Source organism: Rhinopithecus roxellana, chromosome 8 (assembly GCF_007565055.1).
Source record: "Rhinopithecus roxellana isolate Shanxi Qingling chromosome 8, ASM756505v1, whole genome shotgun sequence".
Lineage (NCBI taxonomy): Eukaryota > Metazoa > Chordata > Mammalia > Primates > Cercopithecidae > Rhinopithecus > Rhinopithecus roxellana.
In genome coordinates, this window is record NC_044556.1 from 56396151 (window position 1) to 56421432 (window position 25282).

At 50.7% G+C, this 25282-nt stretch overlaps 2 protein-coding genes across 2 annotated transcripts; both read right to left on the bottom strand.

Annotated features, from left to right (window-relative positions):
• Positions 1–137: 137 nt before the first annotated feature.
• Positions 138–9992, bottom strand: PEA15 (proliferation and apoptosis adaptor protein 15). Its single transcript, XM_010360765.2, has 4 exons — positions 9792–9992; positions 3789–3962; positions 2246–2401; positions 138–2093 (listed from the first exon to the last, which is right to left on the bottom strand). Exons 2-4 carry the CDS (start codon positions 3958–3960, stop codon positions 2029–2031), a joined length of 393 nt encoding a protein of 130 aa, XP_010359067.1. The 5' UTR covers positions 3961–3962; positions 9792–9992; the 3' UTR covers positions 138–2028.
• Positions 9993–13287: 3295 nt separating this feature from the next.
• Positions 13288–24475, bottom strand: CASQ1 (calsequestrin 1). The gene is made up of 11 exons (XM_010360766.2): positions 23701–24475; positions 21815–21899; positions 20874–20974; positions 19675–19786; positions 19227–19300; positions 18740–18870; positions 17219–17264; positions 16408–16462; positions 16135–16235; positions 15261–15335; positions 13288–13941 (listed from the first exon to the last, which is right to left on the bottom strand). The coding sequence occupies exons 1-11, from the start codon at positions 23977–23979 to the stop codon at positions 13801–13803; spliced, it is 1200 nt and encodes a 399-aa protein (XP_010359068.1). The 5' UTR covers positions 23980–24475; the 3' UTR covers positions 13288–13800.
• Positions 24476–25282: the final 807 nt, after the last annotated feature.

A 25282-nucleotide genomic window follows, 5' to 3' on the forward strand; every position in this document is an offset into this window, starting at 1 on the left:
TTGGGTGGGGTGAGGGTATACACTTGGGGTATTTTCCCAGCCCTTGTTCTGGGGCATAAATATTGTTCCCCCTCCCTTCCCAGTGATTCAAAGGCTCCAAAATCCTCGTCACTCACAGAAATTTTAAAATCAGTTAGTTACAATACAATCAATCACCTTTATTCCGGGTTAGAACAAGGCCGTGCACACTGCAGACAGAAGAGCACAAGATAGGGGCAATCTCACAGCAATATAAGGAGTGGGTGGGCAGGTTAGTCTTTTTAGATTATTTTGCCTTACAGAGAAACTACTAGACTCTGCTGAAAATAACCCTGTCTCTCTTCTCCCATTTCCTCCATAAGAAAGGCTCCTTATTCTCTCTCTTTCTAATGTAACATGTCCCAAATGGAAGGACAGTTTATGCTCATTCTTCCCACCCAATTTTACAAGTATCTCTCTCTTCTTAAGGGAGAAGCCAGACAGGGAAAGGAGACTTGGGAAGGTCCTTTAAGGCAAAACTGTGGAGTCCTAGAGGTGTGTGTGTTAAGGCAGGTGTCTGCAGCAGTGGCCAGAGGGGCAGGGCACGCTAGGCTGGGCTAGGAGTTAAGAATACTGTCTAACCAGTCTGGCTTCTTCCTTCTTCCAGCAGCCAGCCCTCCCCTCCCATTAAAGTTTTACTCTCACATCCTGAAAGCTCCTAACTTCAACTTTGTCTAAATAGTCTCTGAGATTTCATGTGAATTAAATGTTTTTTGAAAAAGCTTTCTTTTTTGTTTGAACTATGTAGCAATTTGATTCTGCCACTCCCTTCACTGTGGCATTCCCCTCCCGCCCCCGCTCTGGCCTAGACAATAAGTTAATGCTAGACACCACAAAAAAGGGCAGACATGGCAGTGCAGTTTTAATATACATATATGTAGAATATATATGTACACACAGTTAGCACGGTCAGGGTGGGGAGGGGCATCTTGGGGTAGGCAGGAGGCTGGGGTCACTCACTGTACTGTAGTGATGTGGCTAGGAGGTGTTCACAAGCCCAAGGGGCCAGGATATCTAGTAAAGAAGGGTTTCCTAAGTCCCTTCCTGGATTGAATTGCGATGGGGATCGGTGCAAAGGAAAACACTGTAGTTAACTTCTCTTCTTTCTGGCTTGGGATGTTCTTCACCAAGGGAGAGGGAAGGCTGCCTGCAATAACCAAGTTGGGACCCTACAGATGGTGGGGTCAGGATGCAGGTTAAAACCTAAGGATCTCATTCCTCAGCCTCCCTAGGTTTAGAGTACAACAGTCTGAGTAGGAACAACTGAGTGGAAAAGGGGGCTCCCCTCTCTCTGCCCTCATCCCCATCTCAGGCTCAGTGGTACATGTTCCCAACACAGTCTCTCCAGAGTACAGGTGAGTGGGGGCATCTAATGCTGGCTGCTCCATGGGGTTTGATCTTAGGGGCCAGGAAAGGATCCCTGGCTCATACCTATGCTAGGCCCATGAGAGGCAAAAAAGGGACCTGCTGGTACTCAGGAAACAGCTAGTCCAGCACAGGAGTACAAACAGGGAACTCTTGCTTTTCTTTGCCCCTTCCAGGTGGGGGTTGAGTGGCCTCTTTGCCTTCCCTCCCCACTGCTTTTCCCTGGATCCACCTACCTCTCCCATTACCTTACCCCCATGTCAGCTCCTCAGTGTAGGAAAATGCAGGTCCTTTCTGCTTCCACACTTTAAAGATATGGGGGGAGAGTGGAGGAAAGGGAAGTAGGAGGAATGTGCTGATTTCTATTTGCATAGAAATAGCCCCCACCTCCTCCTAAAGTGGGGAAACTCAGCCCCCTCCCCTAGCCCCTGACCCCCATCCCCTTAAGAAGAGGAACTAGATGAGCTAGACATATAGACAGACAGCCAGAGCGTGCGCACACGCACACACACGCGCACAGTAAGGGGGTTAGGACCAGGTTAGTAAGTGGGTAGATGGTGGGTTGCCCTTGCCCCCTCCCCTGGAGGATGGGGGAAGGGAGTGGTCTGATGAAGGTCCAACCTTCCTCCTCTTCCTCCCCCTTGCTCAGGCCTTCTTCGGTGGGGGAGCCAATTTGATGATCTCTTCCTCAGAGGGCTGCCGGATAATGTCTGGGGACAAAAAGGGATGTGTCCAGGGACAGCAGTGTGGGAGATGCCAGGCAGGCCCATTGGGCATCTGCCTCCACTCTCCTAAAACTCAAGTACTGCAAGGATAGTCAATGGGACGAGGCAGAGGTACAGCTAAAGGAGTGGCCTCTTACCTTTGTACTTCTTGGCACTGGGGATACGGGTTAGCTTGGTGTCCAGCTCATCCTCCTCAGAGATCTTCAGCACACGGGTTCTATAGTCAACCACCATAGTGAGGAGGTCAGGACGGCGGGAGATCTCAAAGATGTGCTCAATGTAGGAGAGGTTGTCTGGAGGAAGGCAGGAGATAGGGTCAGAGCTAGGCTGTAGAGGTCAGCTTCCCCTACTCCACCAGACTAGTGACCTGGAACCAAAGCTGAGTTGCTGACATTGGTTATGGGAGGGTACAACACTGGAAGAAGAGGGGCTACTAATCCAGTAAAAGAAAGCTAAGGCACCCAAACAACAATACAGAGGACTGTTTGCAGGAAGGGCAGATAATTGGTCAGTGAAGTTTCTAGACTGTGGTTAGAATGAGGGGTTTAGCTTAGATACTAGCTCCCATGTGTTGTGGGGAGGGGACAAAAGAAAAATCAACTTGACTTCCAGATACCCCATCCCCACCCCCATCCTTTTCCACTTTCCATCCAAGTAAGTATAAGAATTTGCTGACAGCACTTGTAGGACCAACAGAGTGGAATCTCTAGGCAACCCAGGAGAGAATCTGGGCCTGGTGAGAAAGGTTATTCTAAATGAGAGAAGGTATGGACACCACCAGAAGGATGATGTCCATGGCCTGGCCAATTTCAGGAGATTATAGATGCCCTTAGACCTTCTTCCCTGGCTCCTCCCCTCTGACTGTTGCCATAGTCTAACTGTAACATGTCCTCCTTTATACTTTTTCCCTGCCAGCCACGCAGCAGTCAGAATAGTATATCTGAAGGGCTCTGAGTTCACTCACCTCACCTATCCAATACCCAGGCTTTCTACAACACAGTCTTACCCTTACCTTCCCAGCCATTTCTAAACACCCTACATCCTAGTCGAGCCAGGCAGGACTGCTTGCATTTCCAAACACACTAGATACTCTGTGACAGGGTTCTTCTGCCTGGCATGCCCTCCTTTGGATCTTGCCTTAGAAATCCCACTCACCTTTCAGGGCCATCTTAAACACCAATTTTTCCCAAAAGCCTCCAGCTGGGTGGGATTAGTCTAATCCATAGACCCCACTCCCCAAGCAGTAGTCTCTCAAAGTGGATAAGAAAGTGTTAGAACTTGTAGTTTTAAATTTTACCAGTTTTTAAAAAGTGCTTAACAAAGATTAGTATTACTATTTACCAGATGAGATTACACTTCGAGTTCTCCCCTCATTCAGGTATTCTATTTTTATTGTCTAGAATTCTTCCCAATTTTTGTCACTTAAAATTTTACTATTAGATTGTTTTTACGTTCTGTTGTGTATGTGATAATAGCACAGGAGTATCTGAATAACGTTTTTTACTGATGAGGGGCACAATGAAAAATGTCTAAGGCCCCCATATTCTTAGAGCACGTCTCTTCTGCCTTGCTATAGAGGGGTACACATTGTGGATGTAAGAGCTTTGAGCTCATCTCTGTTTGCTGAATGAACTGAGCCTGAAAGACTGATGACAGGACCCCTGTGCTCCCCTCCCCCACCTTTGTCCAGCTTGTTGTGGCTCTCCAGGAAGCTAAACCAGGCACTGCCAGTAGTGATCTCCTCACTCTTTTCGCTGGGGATGTCTTCCTTGCAGGCCGACTTGAGTTGTTCTAGATCTTCAAGGGTGATGTTGTTGGTCAGGTCTTGCAGGAGGGTCCCGTACTCAGCCATGACTGGGGTTGGGAGGCAACAAAGGGATAGGAGTTGAGCTTAAGGTACGGAGTCTGGTTTACTCCCCGGCACTACCCTCCTACTCCCCACTCTGCCCTACCAGGCATGTGCCTGGAACATGGAGGCTGGAGGTGGCTAGGGCTGAGGGAGAAAAGGAAGACCTAGGGGAGGGGGTCAGGGTAGACGGGATGCTAGGAGCCAGGCAGGAGCCTAGAGTGACAAGTCATACCTCCTTCCCCCCACCATCTTTTTCTTCTGTTTTCCCCCTCTAACAGTAACCCTGGCAACAGTTCCCTTGACTGAGGAGGCGGTTACCATAGCAACCTGCTCCCGACTTTCTCACCCGCTCTCTCCAAGTCTCCCCCCAGAATCGCCCCACCCACTTCCAACCCCTCCCCATGTCAGTGAAAAAAACTCCAAAACAACGAGGGCGAGGCTTGCTGTGGCAATGAGAAGCTGAGAAGGAGCTGGAGGGTTTTGTAGGAGCTCGTGTGTTCTAGCTTCCCCATTCTGCCTCAGAGGCAAAGGGGTCCCTCACTTCAACTCCCCACCACTCCACTAATGACTCATTTTGGATGGATGCCTAGTTGTTTGGTCCAATGGTTCCTTGGCCCCTCCATGCTAGCCTTGTATTCAGTCATTAGGGCTCGAGGTGGGGGAAGCAAGGACCACCCCCACCTTTGTGGAGCCCATTTTCTCCCCTGATGGTTACCAGGCCCCCACTCAGCTCTCTCTCCTACCCTTTGTGCTGTGCCTGCAGCCCCCATGCCCAAGAATACCAAGCGACTGGCTCTGGCCCCCTGCCCAGTTCCCAGGCTGGCTGGGTGGTGGAGGGAGGGGACTTTAGATGCGGCTTTGGGAGAATGGCAAAAGGGGACTGCCCCCTCTTTCTTGCATCAACATCCTACTGGCACTACCTTCAGCATGGTCTGATGAGATCAGCAAGGCCAGATCTCACCTAGGCCTTTACCCCATCCCTCTTTCGTGATCCTTAGGTGAGAAGTAGAAAACATTCAAGGCCTTCCTTCCACTAAGATAGGAACTGTGGCTAAGACAGAAGAAAGAAGGTCAGATGTTTGAATGAACTTTCTGGATTTCATAAAATGTGACACTAGTGGTGAGCTCAAAAATGGAACTTATTTCCACAATGAGTATCTGTTTTCTTTTAGTCAGAAAAGTAAAGCATGTTTTAAAAAGTAAATTGTATCATAAACACTCTGTATGCGACTAGACCAAAAGCAGCAAGATGACCTCGTCCCTGACTGAGGCTGCCCGCAAATCACCCCAGCATTAGGCTGGGAATGTGGCAGATCAAAGGGTCCTGGTTGACACACTCCCATGTTCCTTCCTTCTTGCTCTACTGCAGGGGAACTGATATTGGCATGGTGGTCACAAAATAAGAGATGCAGACCCAGAAGTCGCCATTCCCAGCCCCCTACTTGGACCAGAATAAACAAGCCTCCCTTGGTGGCAGGCACCGTGACACAAACAGACAATGAGCCAGACAGCAGGGCTACCATGACCCCCGCAAGAAACAGGCAGTCATAGGCATGCTCAGTTGCACACCCAGGTGCAACCAGACAGAAGGGCCCAGCAGTGGCCCTGCCAGGCCGGGCCAGGAACAATGCTCTCTGACTGTCAGCACCAGGAACTGTCTCTGTCTTGAAATCTAGGTCACAGCAGCAGGCTCTGGAGCCCAACCCCCCTCACTCCACTGATAATCCAAGGACAGAAGGAGGGGGATACGGGTGAGGGGGATGATAGGGAGGGGACTAGAGATGGAGATAAGAATGGGTGGGGGGGGGGCCGTGAGTAGAGCTGGAAGGGAAAGGGCAGCAGGAGACAAGACCCTGCCCCAATGGAGGAAACTCTGGGGTCAAGCCCTTAGCTGGAAATGGGGCAGGATTGGGGGTTATACTTCCCTGCTTTCATATGGAAGGAGAGTTTGTAAATATTACAGATCCTGCAGGAGGAAAGAGTGCATGCGTGCGTGTGTGTGTGTGCGTGTGTGTGTCAGGAGGAGTTAAGATTTAGGGCTTTGAATCTAAAACAGATCTACAGAGGAGGTAGGCGGGAAGAGATTAATGTGTGTAACACACTCACCCACAAAGACTTGGGGGCAGTGGGTAGGAGCTTTCTAAGAGAGTGAAAGATACAAAGAGGTCCCTAAGAGAGATGGGGTTAGGAATGTTAAAGTGGCAGAGGAGAAATGTGTGTGTGCTTGGATCTTACGGATGCTAATCCCTGGGTTGTGGGCACAGCTCTGGAGGAGGCAGTGGCTGGGTATCTGTGGGTGTGTTTGGATGTTCTGGTAATGGAGGTGTATGTGCCAGCACTGGATATATGGCTGTGGGTGCACTGGCTGTGAGTATCTGTGGTGTGTGTTTGTATGTGTCTAAACCAGCCAAAAGCATGTGTAAGAAGGCATATAACCACAGGCTCACATCCAGAGGGGTGAGGGAAGCCTGCAGAATGGAGGAAGAGAGCTGGAGTTGGGAGACAGAAAGAGACTAAGGCTGCAAATGAGGCATGGGGGAGTGAGGGAGAGGAGAGCATACAGTCCACAACTATTGAAGGCTGTAACCTCAGCTCATCTGTTACTATGGCAACCTCAGTTCTGGGTCCCCCCCCCCCAGGTCGTTAGGACAATGACACCACTAGATGGGAGGGGTGTGGGGAATGGTGAGTAAGAAGGGACAGAAAGGATAGGAGTAAGGCCCCCTGAGGGTACAAGGAAAGGCCACCCTGTTGCCTCCCTTCTTGGAGAGATCCATTTGCCTAGGCCTTAGTATGGCAGAAGAAGCAAAGGGAGTGTTGTTTAGGGGAACTGCTCTCAATTCTCACTGATCAGCTGTTGTACCTGGGCTGGTCTGGCCTGACCATGGTGGGGCTTGGCAGAGCTTGTTTCCTTCATCCTCCATGTCACTTTCCTCACCAGAGATTCAGATTTCCTTAGAGCCTGTGGAGAAATCTGCTCTCTGGGCTCTGAAAAATCCTCCTGATCTCTGGAGAAGTGCAGAGAGCTGCTCAGGGATCACCAGGCAGTCTGGGCGGAGGCCATTCTTGGGACAGGATACCAGGGCAGGAATCAGGAACCGGAGCCCTGGCTGCCAGGAAGTCAGTCCTCTTCCCTCCCAGCTTTCTGTGCTCCGCTCACCACTTCCTCACACCTTCCTTCCTTCCTGCCTCCCTCTCCTTCCAAGTTGGCCCCAGGCACAGCCCTGACAAAGGTCAAACCAACTGAGGATGCTGGGGAAGAGGGGCAGGAGGTAAGGACCATTATATACTGACCTTTTAGGGTGGGACAGGTGGGAGCTCCATGGGCACTGGGGTAAGAAGAGTCAGGCCCTGGGAGTGCTTTGAGAAGCCTGGCAATTGGGATAACCACCTGTGGAGGAGGTGGCAGCACCAAAAGAATTTCTGTGCATTTTGACATTAAGTCGTGATAGATTATCCCTTCTCTCTAATGTTTGGTTCCAAATCCTCTGTAAATTCGAGAAGGAAGCCTGAAGATTAGGAGTTGCTGCCTCTCCCTCTTCCACATCTGTTGCAGCTGCCTAAGGCTAAGGGGAGGGGACATCCCACACAGCTGCAAGGACCTAGAGGTCCCTGTATTGGGCAGGAGGGGACTCCCAGGCACTCAAGTCTGTCAGTCTTCTGCCTGAAGTTGGAAGTAATCTAGCTTTGCGGGGGAGGAAGGGGTTGTCTTTATTCCTGTAACAAGGAAATTGAGGGTTCTGAGGCTCCAGGGTCAGCCTGGAAGTGACAAAAGGCAGGACATCTGGACCCCAAAATGTTCAGCCCAAGAAGCAAAATGGATTACCTTCGGGCATGGGGACAGGGAGTAGCCTTCAGCCTTTAGTCTAGAGAAGAGTCAGACCCAAGATGGGGCATCAGGAGATAGCTGGCACTGGATCAGGCAGGGCTGAGGAGGGCCGGCTGATGGCGAGGAGGGGAATGAGGCCTAGGACTCTCCCCAGACCATCTCTGTCTCCACTCTTCTGGTGTGGCACTCCCTGATTCTATTTCCATCTCTCTCCATCTCTCTCACTCTTCGTCATCCATTTCCTTTCTACTTCATCTTTCAGTATCTCTTTTCCTCCTTTCTATAGGCTTTCACCCCTTCTAGCATTTCCTACTCACCTATCCAACTTAGTCATAGCAATGAATACTTAGGACTCCTGAGATCTGTGCTTCAGTGTCCCCATCTGAATATTCAGAGCTGCAATTAGGAAGGGGTGAGCATCCCTGCTACAAAACAGAGTAAGTTTGGTGGGAGTGGCTTGGAGATTCAGTGGTTGGCTGCCTACCAGCTGGTGAAGATATCCATCATTGACATTGTTGGTGAGGATCTGTGTAAGCGAGTGAGGCGCTCTGATTCTGTGACCCTCTTCATGCATGATAATACATCCACACATGATGGGCACGGAATTGAGGAAGTAGGCAACCAGGGAAGCCTGCAGCCTAGGGCATCACTGGCAATTTCCCCAACGGAGTATTTAACCACAAAGGGAAGAGCAATTAAAGCTAATCGCTCTGACAGCCTGGGGCCCAGACACACATACCACTTTCCCTAACTCCCAGTGGTCTTCCCCCACCTTCATCCTCCCTAATTTGTTTAGTGCACTCTCAAGCACTTCTCACACTTCTCTGACCATCTCTGTCTCTCACTTCCTCCCTCTCCCTGGTTCCCTGACTATCTCTGGACCTCTCTGGAGATGTCTGTCTGCTTCTCACACACATTCCTCTCATTCTCTCTCTGACGGGCTCCATTCTTGGCTGACTCATACCCATTCTTTTTCCTCTCCGTTTCTTCCACCCCCTCCTCCTCCATCCCTTGGCCACTCTTACCCAGAAACTAGCCATTCCCAGCACCCTAAGCCCTAACTGGACCCAGGAAGAGAGGCCACCAGAAGCCCCTACTCTCGTTAGCCGGCAAAATCCTGTCTCCTTGTTTTAGAAGAATGAGACCAAGATTTTCTCCCATCTTTCCCCACTGTTAAAGAGGAACAATCTGAAGCCAGGGGCTGGGAAAAGCTGCCAGAAAATCAGGATGGATTTGGGGACAGTGGCCCTTTCTGTCCACTCAGCTGTCCTGTCGGACTGATGACTTGGAGCCCACAGTTCAGAAGACTCCTCATGGGATGCCCCACCCCACAGAGTGGGGGTGTGGTGGGCGGCCGGATGCGTAGTGCAGGGACGTTTGTGATTTGGAGTGTGCTAGACTATGTGTATAAGTCACATGGGTGTGTGTCACTGTGTGTGCTGGCGTGCCTTATAGGTGTGTGTGTTTCCCTGTCAGTTTTGACACGGATTATATGAAATTAATAAGGGTTTTTACGTTAGATACATCACTCCTCTACACCCCCAGCTCCTCCTTCCCTCTGGACAAGCTTTCCACCAAGCCCAACTCTTCCCCAGGTGCAGTGGGCTAGGGGTGAGGGCACATGGAACCGAGACAGGGCTGGGCCGGGAGACCGCCAGCGGGGGCGAGTCCGAAGCCTGAGCGGTGAGGGAGGGGCGGGCGCTGGCCTGGCCAAGCCGGCTGGGCGGGAAGCAGGCTGCATCCTAATCCCCAGGCCCCGGTCCGACTCTCAAACTGCCGTTCAGCGTGGAATGGGCTGGCCAGAGCCACGCCGCCTCCAGCACACGCTCGGCGCTCAGGACGCAACGACCGAAGGACGGACCCCGTGGGGCCTGACACAAAGTGGACTCGTCCGGGGTCCCCACGCTCCCCGTCTGGCCCCGGTGTCCCAGATCGTTGCCCCTCCAAGCCTAGACCCCCAAATCTGCCCCTTCCCCGCGACATGTCTCCTCTCCGCCCCTCTCACCGCCTCTGGAGCTGAGCGCTCAGGGCGCGGGCACTCCTGAGTCCCCGGTTCCTGAGCAGCGTCCGGAACCTCCTCCTCGGCTCCCGCCGCCGCCGCCGCTTCTGCCGCCGCCGCCGCCTCTTCCGCCCGCGGAGCCGGAGCCCGAGCCCAGCGCCGCTCACTCCACCCGGCTGGCCGGTGATGTCAGAGCCGGGGAGGGGCGGGAGGCGGGGAATGGCGGGAGGAGGGGGAGGGAGGGGGAGGCAGGAGGGGGCGGGGGACAGAGGGGCCGCGGTTCTGGAAGACTCCTAGGATGGGGGACAGAATTGGGCGAAGGGCTGGAGCAGAGATGGTCTCTTCCTCCTGAACTGCGAAACAATTCTCATATTTAATTATTACCCAGTAGCGCACCCTCCTCCCCTTTTGACCTTTGGATGTCCACGGTGCCTAGGACCCCTGGGAGGCACAGAGTAGGTTCGGTTTAGGGGTTTGGAAAGCCTTTGGGGGCTGGATTCTCTTAGCTGCTGGCTTCGATATTTGTAAAAACTTATTTCCTTGCCTGAAGGGTCAGGGGCGCAGTGGTAAATGACTGATCAGACTTATCCACATTGGGAGTGAGGGGTCCGGGCCACATGGGGTCTTGAGGAGCCCTGAATCTTCTCTTTCCAGGATGATGCCTCCAGGCCCTCTTGCATTCCTCTCACCTTTCCCAAACATGCCCCACTCCTGCCTTCCCCCTACCATGATGTAATTTTATTTTCTGGGGAGAAAAAGAGCAGCAGTGAGCTCAGCAGGCAAATATAGACAACTTGCAAAGCCACACTTAGCTCTGTCTCCTAGCTCTGCCCCTCTGCCCAGGCCCAATGTGGCAGCTCTCACTTCCCCTCTACCCCAGGGACTTTCCTCCCCCAGATTCTCAGCCAGACTGAAAAGAGGAAAGGAAGAATTGGAGAAGCATATGTTTTCACCCCCATCTCTATAGCTTAAGGGGTCTGGTCTCAGTTCTGGGCAGGGTTTGGCCCTGGAAAGAAGTCTGACCCTGGGTAGGTCCTTCCTGCCAAGAACTCCACCAGGCCCAGGTTGGGAAGATTCCCCTCAGTGTTTGTGCCACTTCCAGGATCACCCCATCTCGCCTCAGTTCCTACCTGGCAGAGACTCCTCCAGAAACCTCAAATAGGCCCCTCCTTTCTCGGGTCTACACCACTCCTAGAAGAGGCTCAAGTTCCTGCTGCTCTGGATTTCACAGCCTTTCTCTGCTGTTTTCCTCTCCCCAGCACTCCCTGTCACACCCTAATCATTTGCCTTTGTATATATCATGTTTGCTCTGTGTTGTAGGGACAAAACCTATTTCGTTGACCCATCTTTGAGACTCATGTAGTTTCGAAGTGAAAGGCTCAGGTCTGGAGGCAACAAGACCCGGGGGCCTTGGGCTGCGTGCTAGTTCCACCCCTTCCTTGGGCAAGTTATGCCTGAAAGTCTTAGTGTCCTCACCGGTCAGATGAGGGTGCCGATGCCTATTTCTGAGGGTTCTTCTGAGATTCAGAAATAGTAAGTCTCTAGGGACTGGCACAGATGGGTGCTTAAAAAATAGGAGCTATTATTTAGACCAGGGCCTTCCACTGACCTCTGCTAGACAGTAAGCTCCACAATATTATTGTAATACTAGCTTAGTTCCCATACTACTATTAAACATTTATTAAATAGTGACAAGTTGGAATGAATACATAGTTTCTGCTTTCTACACCCCTGCCACCTTCTCCAGGAACACTTCCTGGACTTGTTTGTGGAGAGTGAAAATATATTTAATCTCAGGTCTCATCTTTCCATACTTAGAAATCCTCTAAGTCTCCCAGCAACAACTTTACACCTGATCCATGAGAAATAAAATGTTGGCTTGGCATGGTGGCTCACGCCTGTAATCCCAGCACTTTGGGAGGTTTGGGAGGCTGAGGTGGGTGGATCACGTGAGGTCAGGAGTTAAGACTAGCCTAACCAACATGGTGAAACCCCATCTCTACTAAAAATACAAAAAAGTTAGCCGAGTGTGGTGGCGGATGCCTGTAGTCCCAGTTACTTCGGAGGCTGAGACAGGAGATTCGCTTGAACCTGGGAGACAGGTTGCAGTGAGCCGAGATCTCACTAGTGCACTCCAGCCTGGCGACAGAGTGAGACTCCTTCTCAAAAAAAAAAAAAAAAAAAAAAAAAGTGTATATATATATTCAAAATTATGGGCGTCATCTCAAATATAAAATGTATATCTTTTATGGGCTTGTTTAGCTATTTGGCCCTCCCATCCCCAACCCCCTAAACTCCTTTTTGCTTACCCCAGCCTGGGCCTATTCTGGAAAAACTAGGTCCTTCTTGCTGAGACCTCCAGCAGGTCCAGGTCTGGGAGATCCCCGTTGTATACATTATCTCCTCTCCATTCCCATGACTACCACTTGGGTCCGTGTTCTCCCAACATCACTCCAATTATTATAACAGTCACTGATTATGGGTTGGGCTCCTTACCTCTGGCATCTCTATCATCTCCCCTCCCCATCCTGCTTATCACTACCAGATTAAATTTTGCCCTGCCTCCTCAGCTGGCAGGATTCAATTCAAACAGCTCTACAACCCAGCCCCATTATGCTTACCCAGCTTCATGGCCACAACTTGAATTTCTCTTCTTGTCTCTCTGGTCTCTGTGCCCCCAATATGACAAACACATCCTGCCAGTGCTTGATGTTTCCACTGACTGAAATGTCTCCTCCTCAGCTCCCTTGTCTGCAACCAAATCCCATTCTTCAATGTAAGGCCTAGCAAAGGCTTACTTCCTTTGTGAAGTCATTAAGCCCACTCTGATCTCTCTTCTGTGTCCATTCTGTTCTTTCCTTTGTTCTTCCTTTAAAAAACATTTATTAGGGACAAGTTTTGAGTGTCAGACCCTGTGGACACAAAGAAAAAGCTTGGGTTCCTGCCTTCAAGGGGCTCACAGTTGAGTAGGGAAGACAGACATGTAAATGAAGAACAATAATAGACTGTGCTGAGTACTGGAATGGAAGTGCAACAGGAACTCAGAAGAGGTCATTGCTGGAGGGGCCACCTCTGGAAAGGCTTCACCAAGGAAGTATAATTGGAGCTCTGTCTTCCTGTTCAAATAAGAGCTGCAGAGAGGGTGCTATCGAGCAGTACATAATCACTTAATTACATATTGGTTTGTATTCTTCTTTGATTGTTTAGTATGCTTGTCTTGACTTCTCGATGAGGCTAATCAGCTCAAGAGCAGGGACAGGCCTGACACTCTCTGTTCTCCTAGAGCCTAACAGTGGCCCTGGACAAACACTGTGTGTTCAGAAAAGGCTTGCTGACTTGAAGTAGATAAATAATCCAGGCTTCTCTGGGAAAGCTGCCTGGAGGAACCGCAGCCCCCACTATAAGAGTCCCCCAGCTCATCCCTAGCAAGGCACCCACATCTGAATCCCCTATCAGAGGCCACCTCCTCCTGCCATAGCGGGGAGACTTCACCAACATACACTTGTTCATGCTGCCCCAGATGTCTTTATTGAGGCCTCTCATTTGACCCAAATACATTAACAAGTGATTGCTGAGATACAGTCCCAAACACAGTATCCTCCCTTCCTTCTGGCCAGAGACAGGACAGTCAGAAAGATACAGGATTAGAGAGAGTGGGGGAAAGCTGTGCATAGATGGAGGGAACAGAACAGAGATGGGGCCCATATATATGGCTAGAGGAGAATCACAAGAAAGAGTATGGACAGTGATGGAAGAGACACATAATAGATACAAGTAAGTTATGGGATAAGAAACAGAAGTCAGATAAGAGAGAACTGGGCTGGTGTCTAGTGAATAGTAGCTCATTTCCTCATCAAATGAGGGGGATCAGGGTCTCAGCACCCAACGTATAGACCCCAGTTAGCTCTATGGCGGAGAATAACCTAGTCTCCCTGGAGGAACTCAGGGAAGGACAAGGGAAGGCAGGAGAGAGTATGAAAAGACCAGTGGGGTTGAAAGATGGTTGCCATAGTAACTAGTCATCATCATCGTCGTCATCTTCATCATCATCCTCTGTGTTGATCTCGCCCTCCAGCACATCTTCCAGCCAGTCCTCCAGCTCCTCAGCGGAAGGCAGGTCCTCCTCATCGTCCATTTCCATCCATACGCTATCCGCCTAGGAGATGGCACAGGCAGGGGATGGAAGCTAAGTCTGACCCAGGTCTTGGGATCTGTGCTCCCACTCACTGTACTCTGTACATCCTTCGCTACATCCTCAGTCCCTTCCTTTCATCTGCCAGTGGCCAGAGAATCTGTCCTGGTGAAGGTGTGGGTTAGAATAGTGACAGGTGAGAGTGGGAAGAAAAGTTGGATTGGCAAATAGACCTTCTCTCTTCAATCTGTCTTCTATGCTCTTGCCACACTGAACTTCCCTATCATGCCTTTGGTGCAAAACCACTGGCAGCTCTTCATGGCCTATAAGAATAAAGTTAGCAACTCTTCAGCATTCAGGACGTTTCTTTCTTTCTTTCTTTTCTAAAAGAGACAGGGTCTCACTCTATTGCCCAGGCTCAAGTGCAGAGGTGCAGTCATGGCTCACTGCAGCCTTGAACACCTGGGCTCAAGTGATTCTCCTGCCTAGGCCTCCCAAAATGCTCGGATTACAGGCCTGAGCCACCACCCCGGCCCCAGGGCTTTTCATAACCTGCTTTTCAAGTACCATTCTCAGTGACCTCTAGACTCTCAACAATAAAGATCTACCTGCCTTTTCCGGGAACCTGATATTCATTTTCCTGTTTTTAACTTTTGATCTTGCTTTTCCTTCAGTTTGGAACTGACTTCCCTGAATCATCACTTGTTGAAATCGTATACACTGTATAATCTCCATTTTGAATGTCACTTTTTCTTAAACTTTTCTCTGATTCTGTCAAGCAGAAATCAATGTGACTCCTGTGTCTTATTTTATTTGTATCATTATTTTAAAGTTTATCAGATCTGGCCTTGTAGTTAATGGAATACTTGCCTCTCCAATTAGTCTGAGAATTCTATGAAAGTAGAGACTGTGGCTCATTCAGTTCAACTTAGCAGTTTTGAAGCACCTACTGTGTGTGCATGAGAAGACTTCTGCCCTGAACAAGCTCAAAAATCTACCAGAAGAGACAGACATAATACATAAATAGCCATTTAAATGTCATGTTCTCAATGGCTAATGAGCCCTGGGTATGCCAGGGAGGGAATGATTCTAAATGGGAGATCTGGAAAGACTTCACAGAGGAGAAAGGATTTGAACTGGGCCTTGAAGGATGAGCCACTGAGTCCAACATGTGAGACAGGGCCACATTCAGATCCTAAGTCTCCCCCTCCATCCAGCCACTAGACTGGGCATGTCTGTGTCTTGTGAGAAGGGCCCAACTCCTAGTTAGCAGAGAGGAGGAGAGCTAGTTATGCTGGGAAGTAGAGTCGGGGGTCCACCAGGGATGAGGACAGGAAACTCACATCAGTAACATTGACGACTCCTATTTGTGGGGCTGACAAGTCGATGTCAAACGTCTTCTCCCAGTATGGGACCAGCTGTAGAGAGATCCAAATACGGCAACTTAATGGATGCTAGGAGCACAGGGATCCAGGAGGATAAGTGCGAGGGTCAGCCCAGGGATGGAGATGGGACAACATGAACTGGCAGTGGATGGGGACAGGTCCAGCTGTGAGGGCATCAAGGCAATGGGTAGAACTAAACAGCAAAAAAGGAGAAATCCTAAAGGGAGAGCATCAGGAGGGTCAGCCAGGCACACTGGCCCCTCTTTTCTGAGGAAAACTGGATAGGAAACCCTGTTCTGATCCTGGATCAGATCCTTGTGTTCAAGGTCAAGTCACCTCTCTCTGGCCCTCCGATCTTACATTTCTGAAATAAGGCAAGTATACCTGGTAAGTGCCAATGCTTCTCACGTTTCTCTTCATTCTTTCAGCTGCTCATTCAACAATGAGTGCTAGGTGTTAGGAATGTAGCTGAGAACAAAATCATCTCCTGAAACATGGAATCTCTGTGCTATGATTCTATGATGGAGTGTGTATAGCCATATGCAAGGGTATTGTGCCTCAAAACACTGGTTTTCTTTAGGAGTCAGCCCTAGTACCTGAGCTACCCGTCCAGCTTCTGCTCTGGGAATCGTGTGTGATGTCCCGTCCTGTTTCCCCTTGCTCAGGATGCCCTCCATGCCAACAGTGCCCTTAAGCATGCAACACACATACCCTCCCAGGGCCCTGCAGCTAGGAGTTGGGGATAGGAACCCTGAAACAAAGCCCTCACTAACAAGATGCCACAGTCCAAGTCCCTGCCTTAGGATAGCAGTGCCTGAGCTGCGCCTCTTACCAGGGGGAAGTCATCAGGGTCAATCCAGATGATGCTAAGATCTGGGTTTTCAGTGTTATCTTGGGCCACAGCCTTGAGAGTCTCTAAGAACTCGAAACCATCTTGGAGGGAACACAAGTGCAAGGTGTGAGGTGTATGAAGAGGAAAGGGACCCAGATGAAACAGGAGTGCAGAGCTACCTCCCTGCTCCCCGAGCTTCACATGTCTAGCCCTAGGCTGTTTGCAAACTCCCAGGAAAACCTCCGAGTGTCCAACCCAGTATTCCTCCCTCACCAGGATCAGCTTCCTCTGCGAAGGCCACAATGTGGATTCCATCCATATCATCCTCCTGTCGGGGGGTAAGAAGGAGAACAGGGTTTTGGAGAAGACCTTACTATACTCCCTGAAGTTGGGGAGCCCAGAACAGATCTTAGATGTTCATTGAACCTCAATTTTGTGGAAGTCCAGCTTCGGGACCAGATATATTCTTTTGTTTTCTGGTTTTTGTTTTTTGTTTTTTGTTTTTTTGAGACGGAGTTTCACTCTGTTGACCAAGCTAGAGTGCAATGGCACAATCTCGGCTCACTGCCACCTCTGCCTCCCAGGTTCAAGCGATTCTCCTGCCTCAGCCTCCAGAGTAGCTGGGATTACAGGCATGCACCACCACACCTGGCTAATTTTGTATTTTTAGTAGAGACGGAGTTTCACCATGCTGGTCAGGCTAGTCTCGAACTCCTGACCTCAGATGATCCGCCTCCCTCGGTCTCCCAAAGTGCGGGGATTATAGGTGTGAGCCACTGCACCTGGCCAGATATATTCTTGTGATGGTGACCTTTTTCCAAGTGACACGCCTTTCAGCTCCAAAGCCCCACACTTCCTCTGATAATCCCTTTATCCCCAGGCTTGAGGCTCCTCCCTTGTCATCTTCAGTTATGTCTGTCTCCCACTTCCTCACACATTCTTCAGCGTAGAAATCCTTCAACTGCTGCTAGTGCAATGTTTTTTCTACAAATGGGCCTGAGGAGCAGCAGGGTGGGATTTTGCTAGGACTTGAGTCTTCTAGCACTGCTTCCCTGAGGGCCTGACCCTGGCCGGGGGCACTCACCCAGGTCTCATACATACTCTCTGGCTTCAGTTTCCTCAGGGTTGATCTAGAAGAGACAGACAGAGTGTCATTACTCAGGGGGTTAGAAGTACACCCCCTCCAGAGGGTCCCGTAGCAGAGGCTGCCTCTAGGTCAGGCCCAGGGCACAGACAGCTTGTAGCCTAGAACAAAGCCATCTGGCAAGGCCTCAACTCTGGGCACCAGGCCCAGCTCACTGCACGGTTAAAGCGGTGGGAGAGGGGAGGGTGGGCAAAGGGACTGGAAGAGAGACTCTGGGGAGAAAGGCAAGAACTGGACATCAGTGTATTCATTAATGTATTCATTCATTCACTCAGTCACTATGATTGAGTGCCCGATATGTTCTAAGCACTGTGCTGGGTGCTGCGTACAGTTGAACCAGGCAAGCATGTTCCTGCCTTGATGAAGGGAGCCAGTAGTATGGGAGAGAGTAAGTACTGTTTATACTGGTGATTGGATATTTCCAGCTGTGGACTTCTATGAAGGAAGGGAATTATGTGTGAGTGCCAGGCAGGGTTATTCAACCTCAGCACTATTGCCATTTGGAGCCAGATCATTATTCGAAGTAGGGGGCTGTCCTGTGCACTGTAGAATGTTTAGCAGTATCCCTGGCCTCTATCCGCTAAATACTAGTAGCACTCCGCACAACCAAAAATGTGTCTAGACATTGCCAAACATCCTTCGGAGGGCAAAAACCTATGCCCACCTTGCCACTCCTTCCTACCTTTTAGAGAACCATTGGTTTAGGGTATATTGTATTAGAAAGAACACGGGGCCGGGTGCAGTGGCTCATGCCTGTAATCCCAGCACTTTGGGAGACCAAGGCAGGCGGGTCACTTGAGGTCAGGAGTTTGAGACCAGCCTGGCCAGCATGGTGAAACCTCATCTCTGCTAAAAAATACAAAAATTAGCCAGGTGTGGTGACGTGCCTGTAATTCCAGTTATTTGAGAGGCTGAGGCAGGAGAATCGCTTGAACCTGAGAGGCAGAGGCTGCCAGCGAGCCAAGATGGTGCCACTGCACTCCAGCCTAGGGGATAGAGTAAGACTCGGTCTTGGAAAACCAAAAAACAAAAAACAAAAAACACATGGAACACATCAGGGTTAAAATCCCAGCTCTGACACTTATTACCTGTAGAACCTTTCACTGAGGTTAAAAGGGCTTAATATAATCATAGAGATGGAAAGCACCTTGCAGTTCCTGGCCGGCCACAGGCAGTCAACACTCATTTGTTGGCAGAATTATTTAAGTCTCAATCAACCTCACACTGAATTATACACATGTATGAAGGACCTTCTCTGTGTAGGGCTCAGGGCTAAGTACTGGGATGTAAAATATTGTGCAAAATTATCAGTGTATCAGCGAGCACTGGTGCCCAAAGTGTATTCATCTCCAGGCAAGACTGGCTTCCCGGTTGGCTAAGCTTTCCCCAGCCCATCTCACACCGTGTGTTCTCGCCCAAGGAGGAGCCGACCCCGCTCAGAGGGTTGCCCTTGGTCCCCACCTCCTGTGCTCCTCCACGAAGTTGACAATCTCCTCTTCACTATTGGGTTTGTCTGGGATGGTCACAGGCTCTTCCATGAAGGCTTCGTAGAAATCAATCTCATTCAACTTCAGGGTCAGCTTCTTTGCCACCTTTGGGAGAGGGAGTAGGAGGGGAGTGGAGCAGGAGACACAGGGTCATGTTGAGAAGCAGTATTACGGGGGAACAAATATTAGGAAGGGAGTCAGAAAGCTGGGATCCTTGTCACTGCCACTGTGACACTTGACAAGTGTCTTAACTTCTCTGGGGTTGGGTTTAACATGAGACGGGTTTTAGATCATCTAAAGCCCTTCTTCAGCTCTAAATCTATGGAGTGGAAGGAGCCAGGGTGGGGTAGGGAGTGCCAGTGCGTAGGAAGGGACTAGGTCAGCCATCGATTCTGGGAGAGGAAGGTGGAGGACAGCTTCGGGACATGAGGGAGAACCAATACAGCTGCGGGGAGGAGAACCTTGCTGTCGAAGGTGGCGAAGAAGGGGATGTAGGGATGAAACTCCTCAGCTGCATCCTCGAAGGCTTTGTAATCTGTGGGGGGAATGCAGAGTCGGTCTCTGGGGAAACCAGGGTCTGCCAGGGAATCATCCCCCACTACCGTACCCAGTTCTTTGCAGGCGGGGTTCATTTTGAGACCCACCCCCTCTAGTTCTTTGAGAGTGAGGGGAAGGTGGGATACTGGAGGTGCTTGTCTGGGAACTCCCAGAGTACAGGGGGTTCAGGTGCTTGTCTGGGAACCCCCAGAGTACAGGGAGGTCAGAGCTGTTGATGGTGCCGACCACAGCCAGAGGAAGAGGTGGGAAGTGCGGAGGTAGAAGCTGAGACACTGGGTGACATGGGGAGGTGGGAGGATGGGTGAGATGGGGATCCAGGGAGGGGTACAGTGGAGTCTGAGGGTTACCCACGCTCTGAGTCTTTGCTCTTGAAGTAGCCAATGAGTTTGATCTCATCCTCAATATTCTCAAATGCCTGCAGCTCTCGTTCACCTTCAATCAATTCCACAGGGTCCTCTAGGACCTGAAAGAGGAGGACATTGCAGGTAGAGGGTTTCTATCCTTGAGTAGAACCAGAAAGGGACCTAGGGAAAAGAAGGCTGGGGAATTGGAGGAGAGGGCTAGATGTTGACTGTGTGTGTGTGTATGTGTGTGTAGGGGGTTGTGTGTGCGTGTGTATTGTGTGCAATGTGTGCAGAGTGTGTGGTGTGCATGTGTGGTGTGTGTGTGTGCATGTGATATATATGCGTGGTGGGTGTGTGGTATGTATATGATCTGTGTGTGATGTGTGTGGATGGTATGTGTGTGGTGTGCATATAGTGCATATGCGTACTGTGTGCTATGTAGGTGATGTGTGGTCTACTGTGTGCATGTGTGGCATGTGTGTGATGTGTGTGAATGTGTGTGGTGTGTGCATGTGTGTAGTGTGTGTGCATGTGTGGTGTGCATGTATATGTGTGCATGTGGTGTGTGTTCGCGTGTATGGTGTGTGTGCATGTGATATATCTGGTGGGTGTGTGGTATGTATATGATGTGTGTGTGGTGTGTGTGGTGTGTGTAGTGTGTGTGTGGTGTGCATGTGGTGCATATGCATAGTGGGTGGCATGCAGGTGGTGTGTGGCCTATTGTGTGCATGTGTGGCATATGTGTGATGTGTGGCATGTGTGTAGTGTATGTACATGTGTGGTGTGTGTGGTGCGTGCATGTGTGTGGCATGTATGTGGTGTGTGTGCATGTGTGGTGTACATGCATGTGGTGTGTGATGTGCGTGGAGTGTGTGGTGTGCATGTGTGGTGTGTGTGCATGTGATATGTGTGGTGGTGGGTGTGTGGTATGTATATGATGTGTGTGTGGTGTGTGTAGTGTGTGTGGTGTGCATGTGGTGCATGTGTGTAGTGTGTGGTATGTAGGTGATGTGTGGCCTATTGTGTGCATGTGCATCTATGTGTGTGGTGTGTATGCAGGTGGTGTGTGTGCGTGTGGTGTGTGTGCGTGTGGTGTATGTGTGTGCGTGTGGTGTGTGTGTGCAGTGTCAGGTTGGGGTTGGTAGGGACTAGGGGGCAGGCAGTGGAGTTTTCAAGCAAAGCCGTCAGATCCAGGGGAGTCCTTACATCAAGCAGAAACTCCACGATGGTGTCAGCAGAAAACTCGCCATCATACTCAATGACTTCATCTCCCTTGAATACATACACGCTGTCCACTTCAGTTAGGCCTAGGGAGTGAGCCAGGGCGAGTGAGCCATGATCCCAGGCTTCCCACAGAACCAAGGTCCAAATCCTGGGCCACAGCCCATATGATAATCACCGGGGCCCCACATCCTCCACCACATGGGTCCGCTGCCCCACCCACCTCCTCTGACCCGGAGGCGGACAGGCCTGATGTCTCTGCAGCTGGATTTAGCCCAGGGGGCTAGCCTGGCCCCAGGGCTCTCTAGGGAGGAGCTGGGGGATCAGGTAGGGTGAGGGGAGGGAAGAGAGAGGTGTAGATTCTAGCAGTATTTCTCCACTTCTCTGACTGCCACGACTAGGAGATGAGTATTCATGCCACCCCCTCTGAGGACTCTAGTAGCTGGTTCCCAGTCAAGCTCTTTAATTGCTGTTACTGACCAGATGACTTCATTATTACTAACCACCCCTCCCCCATCCATGTCCAGAATCCCGTCTCAAGCCTGTGCTGCCCCCTGGTGGCTCGCTGCTGTAACAACCATGGCTCTGTAGGGGAGGGGGTGGAAGCGGAGTTTGCAGAGGTCTGGCCAGCCCAGCCTGTATTCCTTCGCTCCAGCACCTACCATGTTTTTTAGGTAAGTTTAAAGAAGGCCTCCCCCACCTCCTTCTGGGATTTGAGCATGGAACTTGATAAGGAATAGAGAGCCAGAGTCTCCCAGCCATAACCCTCCCAAGCTCATATTTTCTCACCCCTTCTTTCAGAATAGATATAAATCTGAGAGATTTCCAAGCCCCTCAGATCCCAAGGTCTGTCTGACAGGTCCTCCGCCTTAAGCCTCCCTTGGTCTCAATGCCACCTTCCCCTCCCCTCCCCTGCCCTCTCTTACCCAGTTTCTTGGCCACAGCCGCATCCTTCTCAGAGTCTACCAGCCCGAAGCCAACACCCTTGTCTTCTAGGACTTGGGCTGCTAACTGGAGGGAAGGATTATGATGAAAATTAGCCCCTAGAATTTTTATTATACCCTATTCTCCCTCTCATGCTTTCAAGTTGGGTCAGTAGAGGTGCAGGAGATATAAGAGTTGACCTTGACCCTTTGCTGAGATCCAGAATATCTCCCAGATTCCCTACAGTCACACAGTTCTGTTTTTGGCTCAACTTAGTTCATGAATATTGATTGCTCATTTGCAATGTGCTTATTATGTTGGACTTGAAGACACTGCACTCAATACTTCCTAGTGCCTGAGAGGTGCTGAAAAGTCTGGCTTCAGAGTGACTGAGGGCCCCTTCCCTCCTTCAGGGTTGAGCCCTGCATTCCATCTTGGTCAAGTCACACCTGGAGGTCCCTGTACCTGGTCAAGGGCCAAGCTCAGTGTGGGGTTGATCTTGGAAGTCCCTGAGATTCTTCAGAGTGACTCCCAATGGGAAGAATTTTGGAGGGTGGGAGGGTAGTGGTGGGTCTGGTCATGTTGCTGAGGAGTGGGGAAGGCCAGAGAGCTGAGAGAAGAGGTCACCATTTGTCACCCCCCCAGAGGGAGAGAGACTGACAACAACTGGACAGTTCTCCCCATCAGGGCCCAACTTTCCCCTTCCACACTCTACTTCAGCCTGTCCTTAGGCTGTGGACAGTCGCTCCTGGAGGTCCCTGCCGCCGTAAGTCTTCCAGCTTAGAGTTCAACCCTGATTCTCTCTGTTGTGGGCACAGCTTGCAGCTCTACCCCCACTCAGCACAGACTCAGGCACTGTGATTCTCAGAGGGGCGGGGAAGGGAGGCGGTTGGCAGGTGGATGGCCAGGGATACTGAGCAGTCAGGATAAAAATACTCAGCTCATTAATCAGGTGGCAGGTTCTAGCACCCAGCAGGGGTGTACAAAATGAGAGCCTGTGGTTCTGGTGTCTCACCCTGAAATGCTCCAAGCTCTGGACAAGCTGAGTCCTATCTGCATGCCAAGCCAGAGAAGGGGCCACAGGAGCTTGGACAAGAAAACTCACACATCCCAGCTCCTAAAGGGGTGTGTACGACCACATAGCCCCGTTATTCCCAAATATAGGTTTTTTTTTTTCTTTTCTTATGGTAACTCCTTTCTCCTTTGGGCCTGAAGTCATTTTGGAGGTGAGAAGGCTCTTCCCACAAAGAGAAGATTGGGGAAGGCATTCTGACACCTCCCGCAACCAAAAGAAATTTTCCAGTGAAGGCGTCCGGCTCATCCAATGGAGACAAATGGGAAATTAGGGAGGGGGAAGGAAGAGAGAGGGGACTGTGAGTCCAGTGGGAGGCATGATCTCTAGAAGATATTTAAACATGGCATGCAAGTATCATAACATTTACATTTACACTCAATTTGGATTTCTTTGGGGTGCAGCCCCTGAAGTATATGGAGAGATGTGTTCTGGCTAAGTGGATGGGTTGGGTAGGGGAGTGCAATATACACTGCTGTTCTCCCCTGGCCCTCCAAGTACCTCCCTTTTCTCCCCCGCACTGTCCTAGCGAAACCTAAGTCAAATACTACCAGCCTCCTACAGCAGGGAGGGGAGTTCTTCCTGCAGCACCCCCACTAAAGAATTACCTAACGATGATAGTACTTTGGGGTTCCTGAGACTCTGCTTCTCATTTGACTAAAGCCACATGCCACTTGCGTCCTGTTGGTTAAGACAAGGGTCCTACCATACTGCCCCTCACCCCCAGATCCCATCCTCAAAGAGCTGGGATGTAGGATAGGGGATTCCAGAGAGGGATCAGGCATGCTTTGCAGGCCTGCAGTGCCCCCAACTCACCTCCAGGATCAGCTCCTCCATCTCAAATTGTCTTTGTGAGGCCTTGTCATCCTCGGGAGGTTCATGGTAGAGGAGTGCCAGCACCTCATACTTCTTGAACACATTCTTGTAGTTCTTTGCATTGACATTGATCACACGGTCCACACCATCGTACTCAGGGAAGTCCAGCCCTTCCTCCCCCTGTACCCCTGACTTGGGTGTTCCTAGCACCAGCAGCAGCAGCAGTGCCAGCCGCAGGCCCGGCGCAGCTCTGGGCCCCATCCTGCCTGTAGCACTCATGGAGGCAGTGGGATCTGGGTTGGCTCTCCTGGTCCAGAAGAGGTTAGCTGGGGTAGGGAGGGGCCCCTGGGTCCCAGATTCTGAGTTAGGGGCTCAAGTGGGAGGGGGGATTGGGGAATGGCCCAGAGCAGTGGACAGAGGACACTGCTGAGTCCTGGAGAAACTGCCGACAGAGCCAAGGGAAAAAGGGTCAGGAGAAGGAATAGGAACAGGGGGCGGGGAGGGAACCGGAGCTGCCCCCTTAAATTGGCACCCCTCAGTCCCCACCTGGTCCTGTCTAAATATGTCTCCATGGTTGGCAGGAGAGACGGATAACCTTCTGAGGCCAGGACAGCTCCATGTGGGCCGAAATCCTCCCACCTCCTACACTTCTACCCCAGGCTCCCAGGGGCTCCTTCCCTCCCCCTCCTCTGGTGTCCAGGGCACCTCAGCCCTGGTCCCCATGCTGGCCTAAGAGCTCATCGCCATATTAAGAAAGGAAAAGGAGAGATGCCGGAGCTAAAAATAAGACCAGATGAGTCGGAGGTAAATGAAGCTGGGGCTGGGGGAGGGGAGGAATAAGGGTAATTAGGGAGTGCCGAGGGTAGGGCAAGGGTAATTAGAAGTTAAATGCAGTGGAGAGGAGGAGCTAACGGGGTCAGAGGCTAAACTGATAATATAGGGTAAAAGGGGGCACATGTGGTGTTGGCTGTATGTCCTCAAGCCTGGGAATCTTCTGTAGGTGAAGTCTGATTCTGATTCTTTGATCCTATGCAGGAGAGTGGGGCAATGAAAGTGCAAGCCAGGCTGCAGGAAAGAGACCCCCCTCCACTTTCTTTTAAAGAATCAGGACCAAGGATGAGGTCATTCTCTGAATAAAAGATGGAACCGCGTCCAAGACTGGCGACCTGGCTCAGCTCCAGCCAGTTTCCTTTGCTTCACTCAGCACTCCTAACTTGGGAATGCAGGGAAGGACAGGACTGACTCGGATCCTGTCCTGTAGAGATGTGGGTTTGGGGTTTCTCTGCCCATACAGCCCACAGTGAGAAGGGGACTGTCATTTGGTTGCCACCTGTGTGTGCACTCCTTACCCTGATCCTATGGGACTCAGTTTTCTGGGGCACAGTGGGAAGGGAGGTTTTCCCAGGCTGCCTGCTTCCAAGGAGAGTGAATAGCTACTATTTATTCCCACGTCTTTGACGAGACAAAGAGGATCAGTTACTGACACTAGGGCAAAAAAAATTAACATTAGATAAGCATGAAGAGGTGAACCCTGTGCCCTGAACCAAGACTGATGATTAATTCTGTGCACCCGAGATCCGAA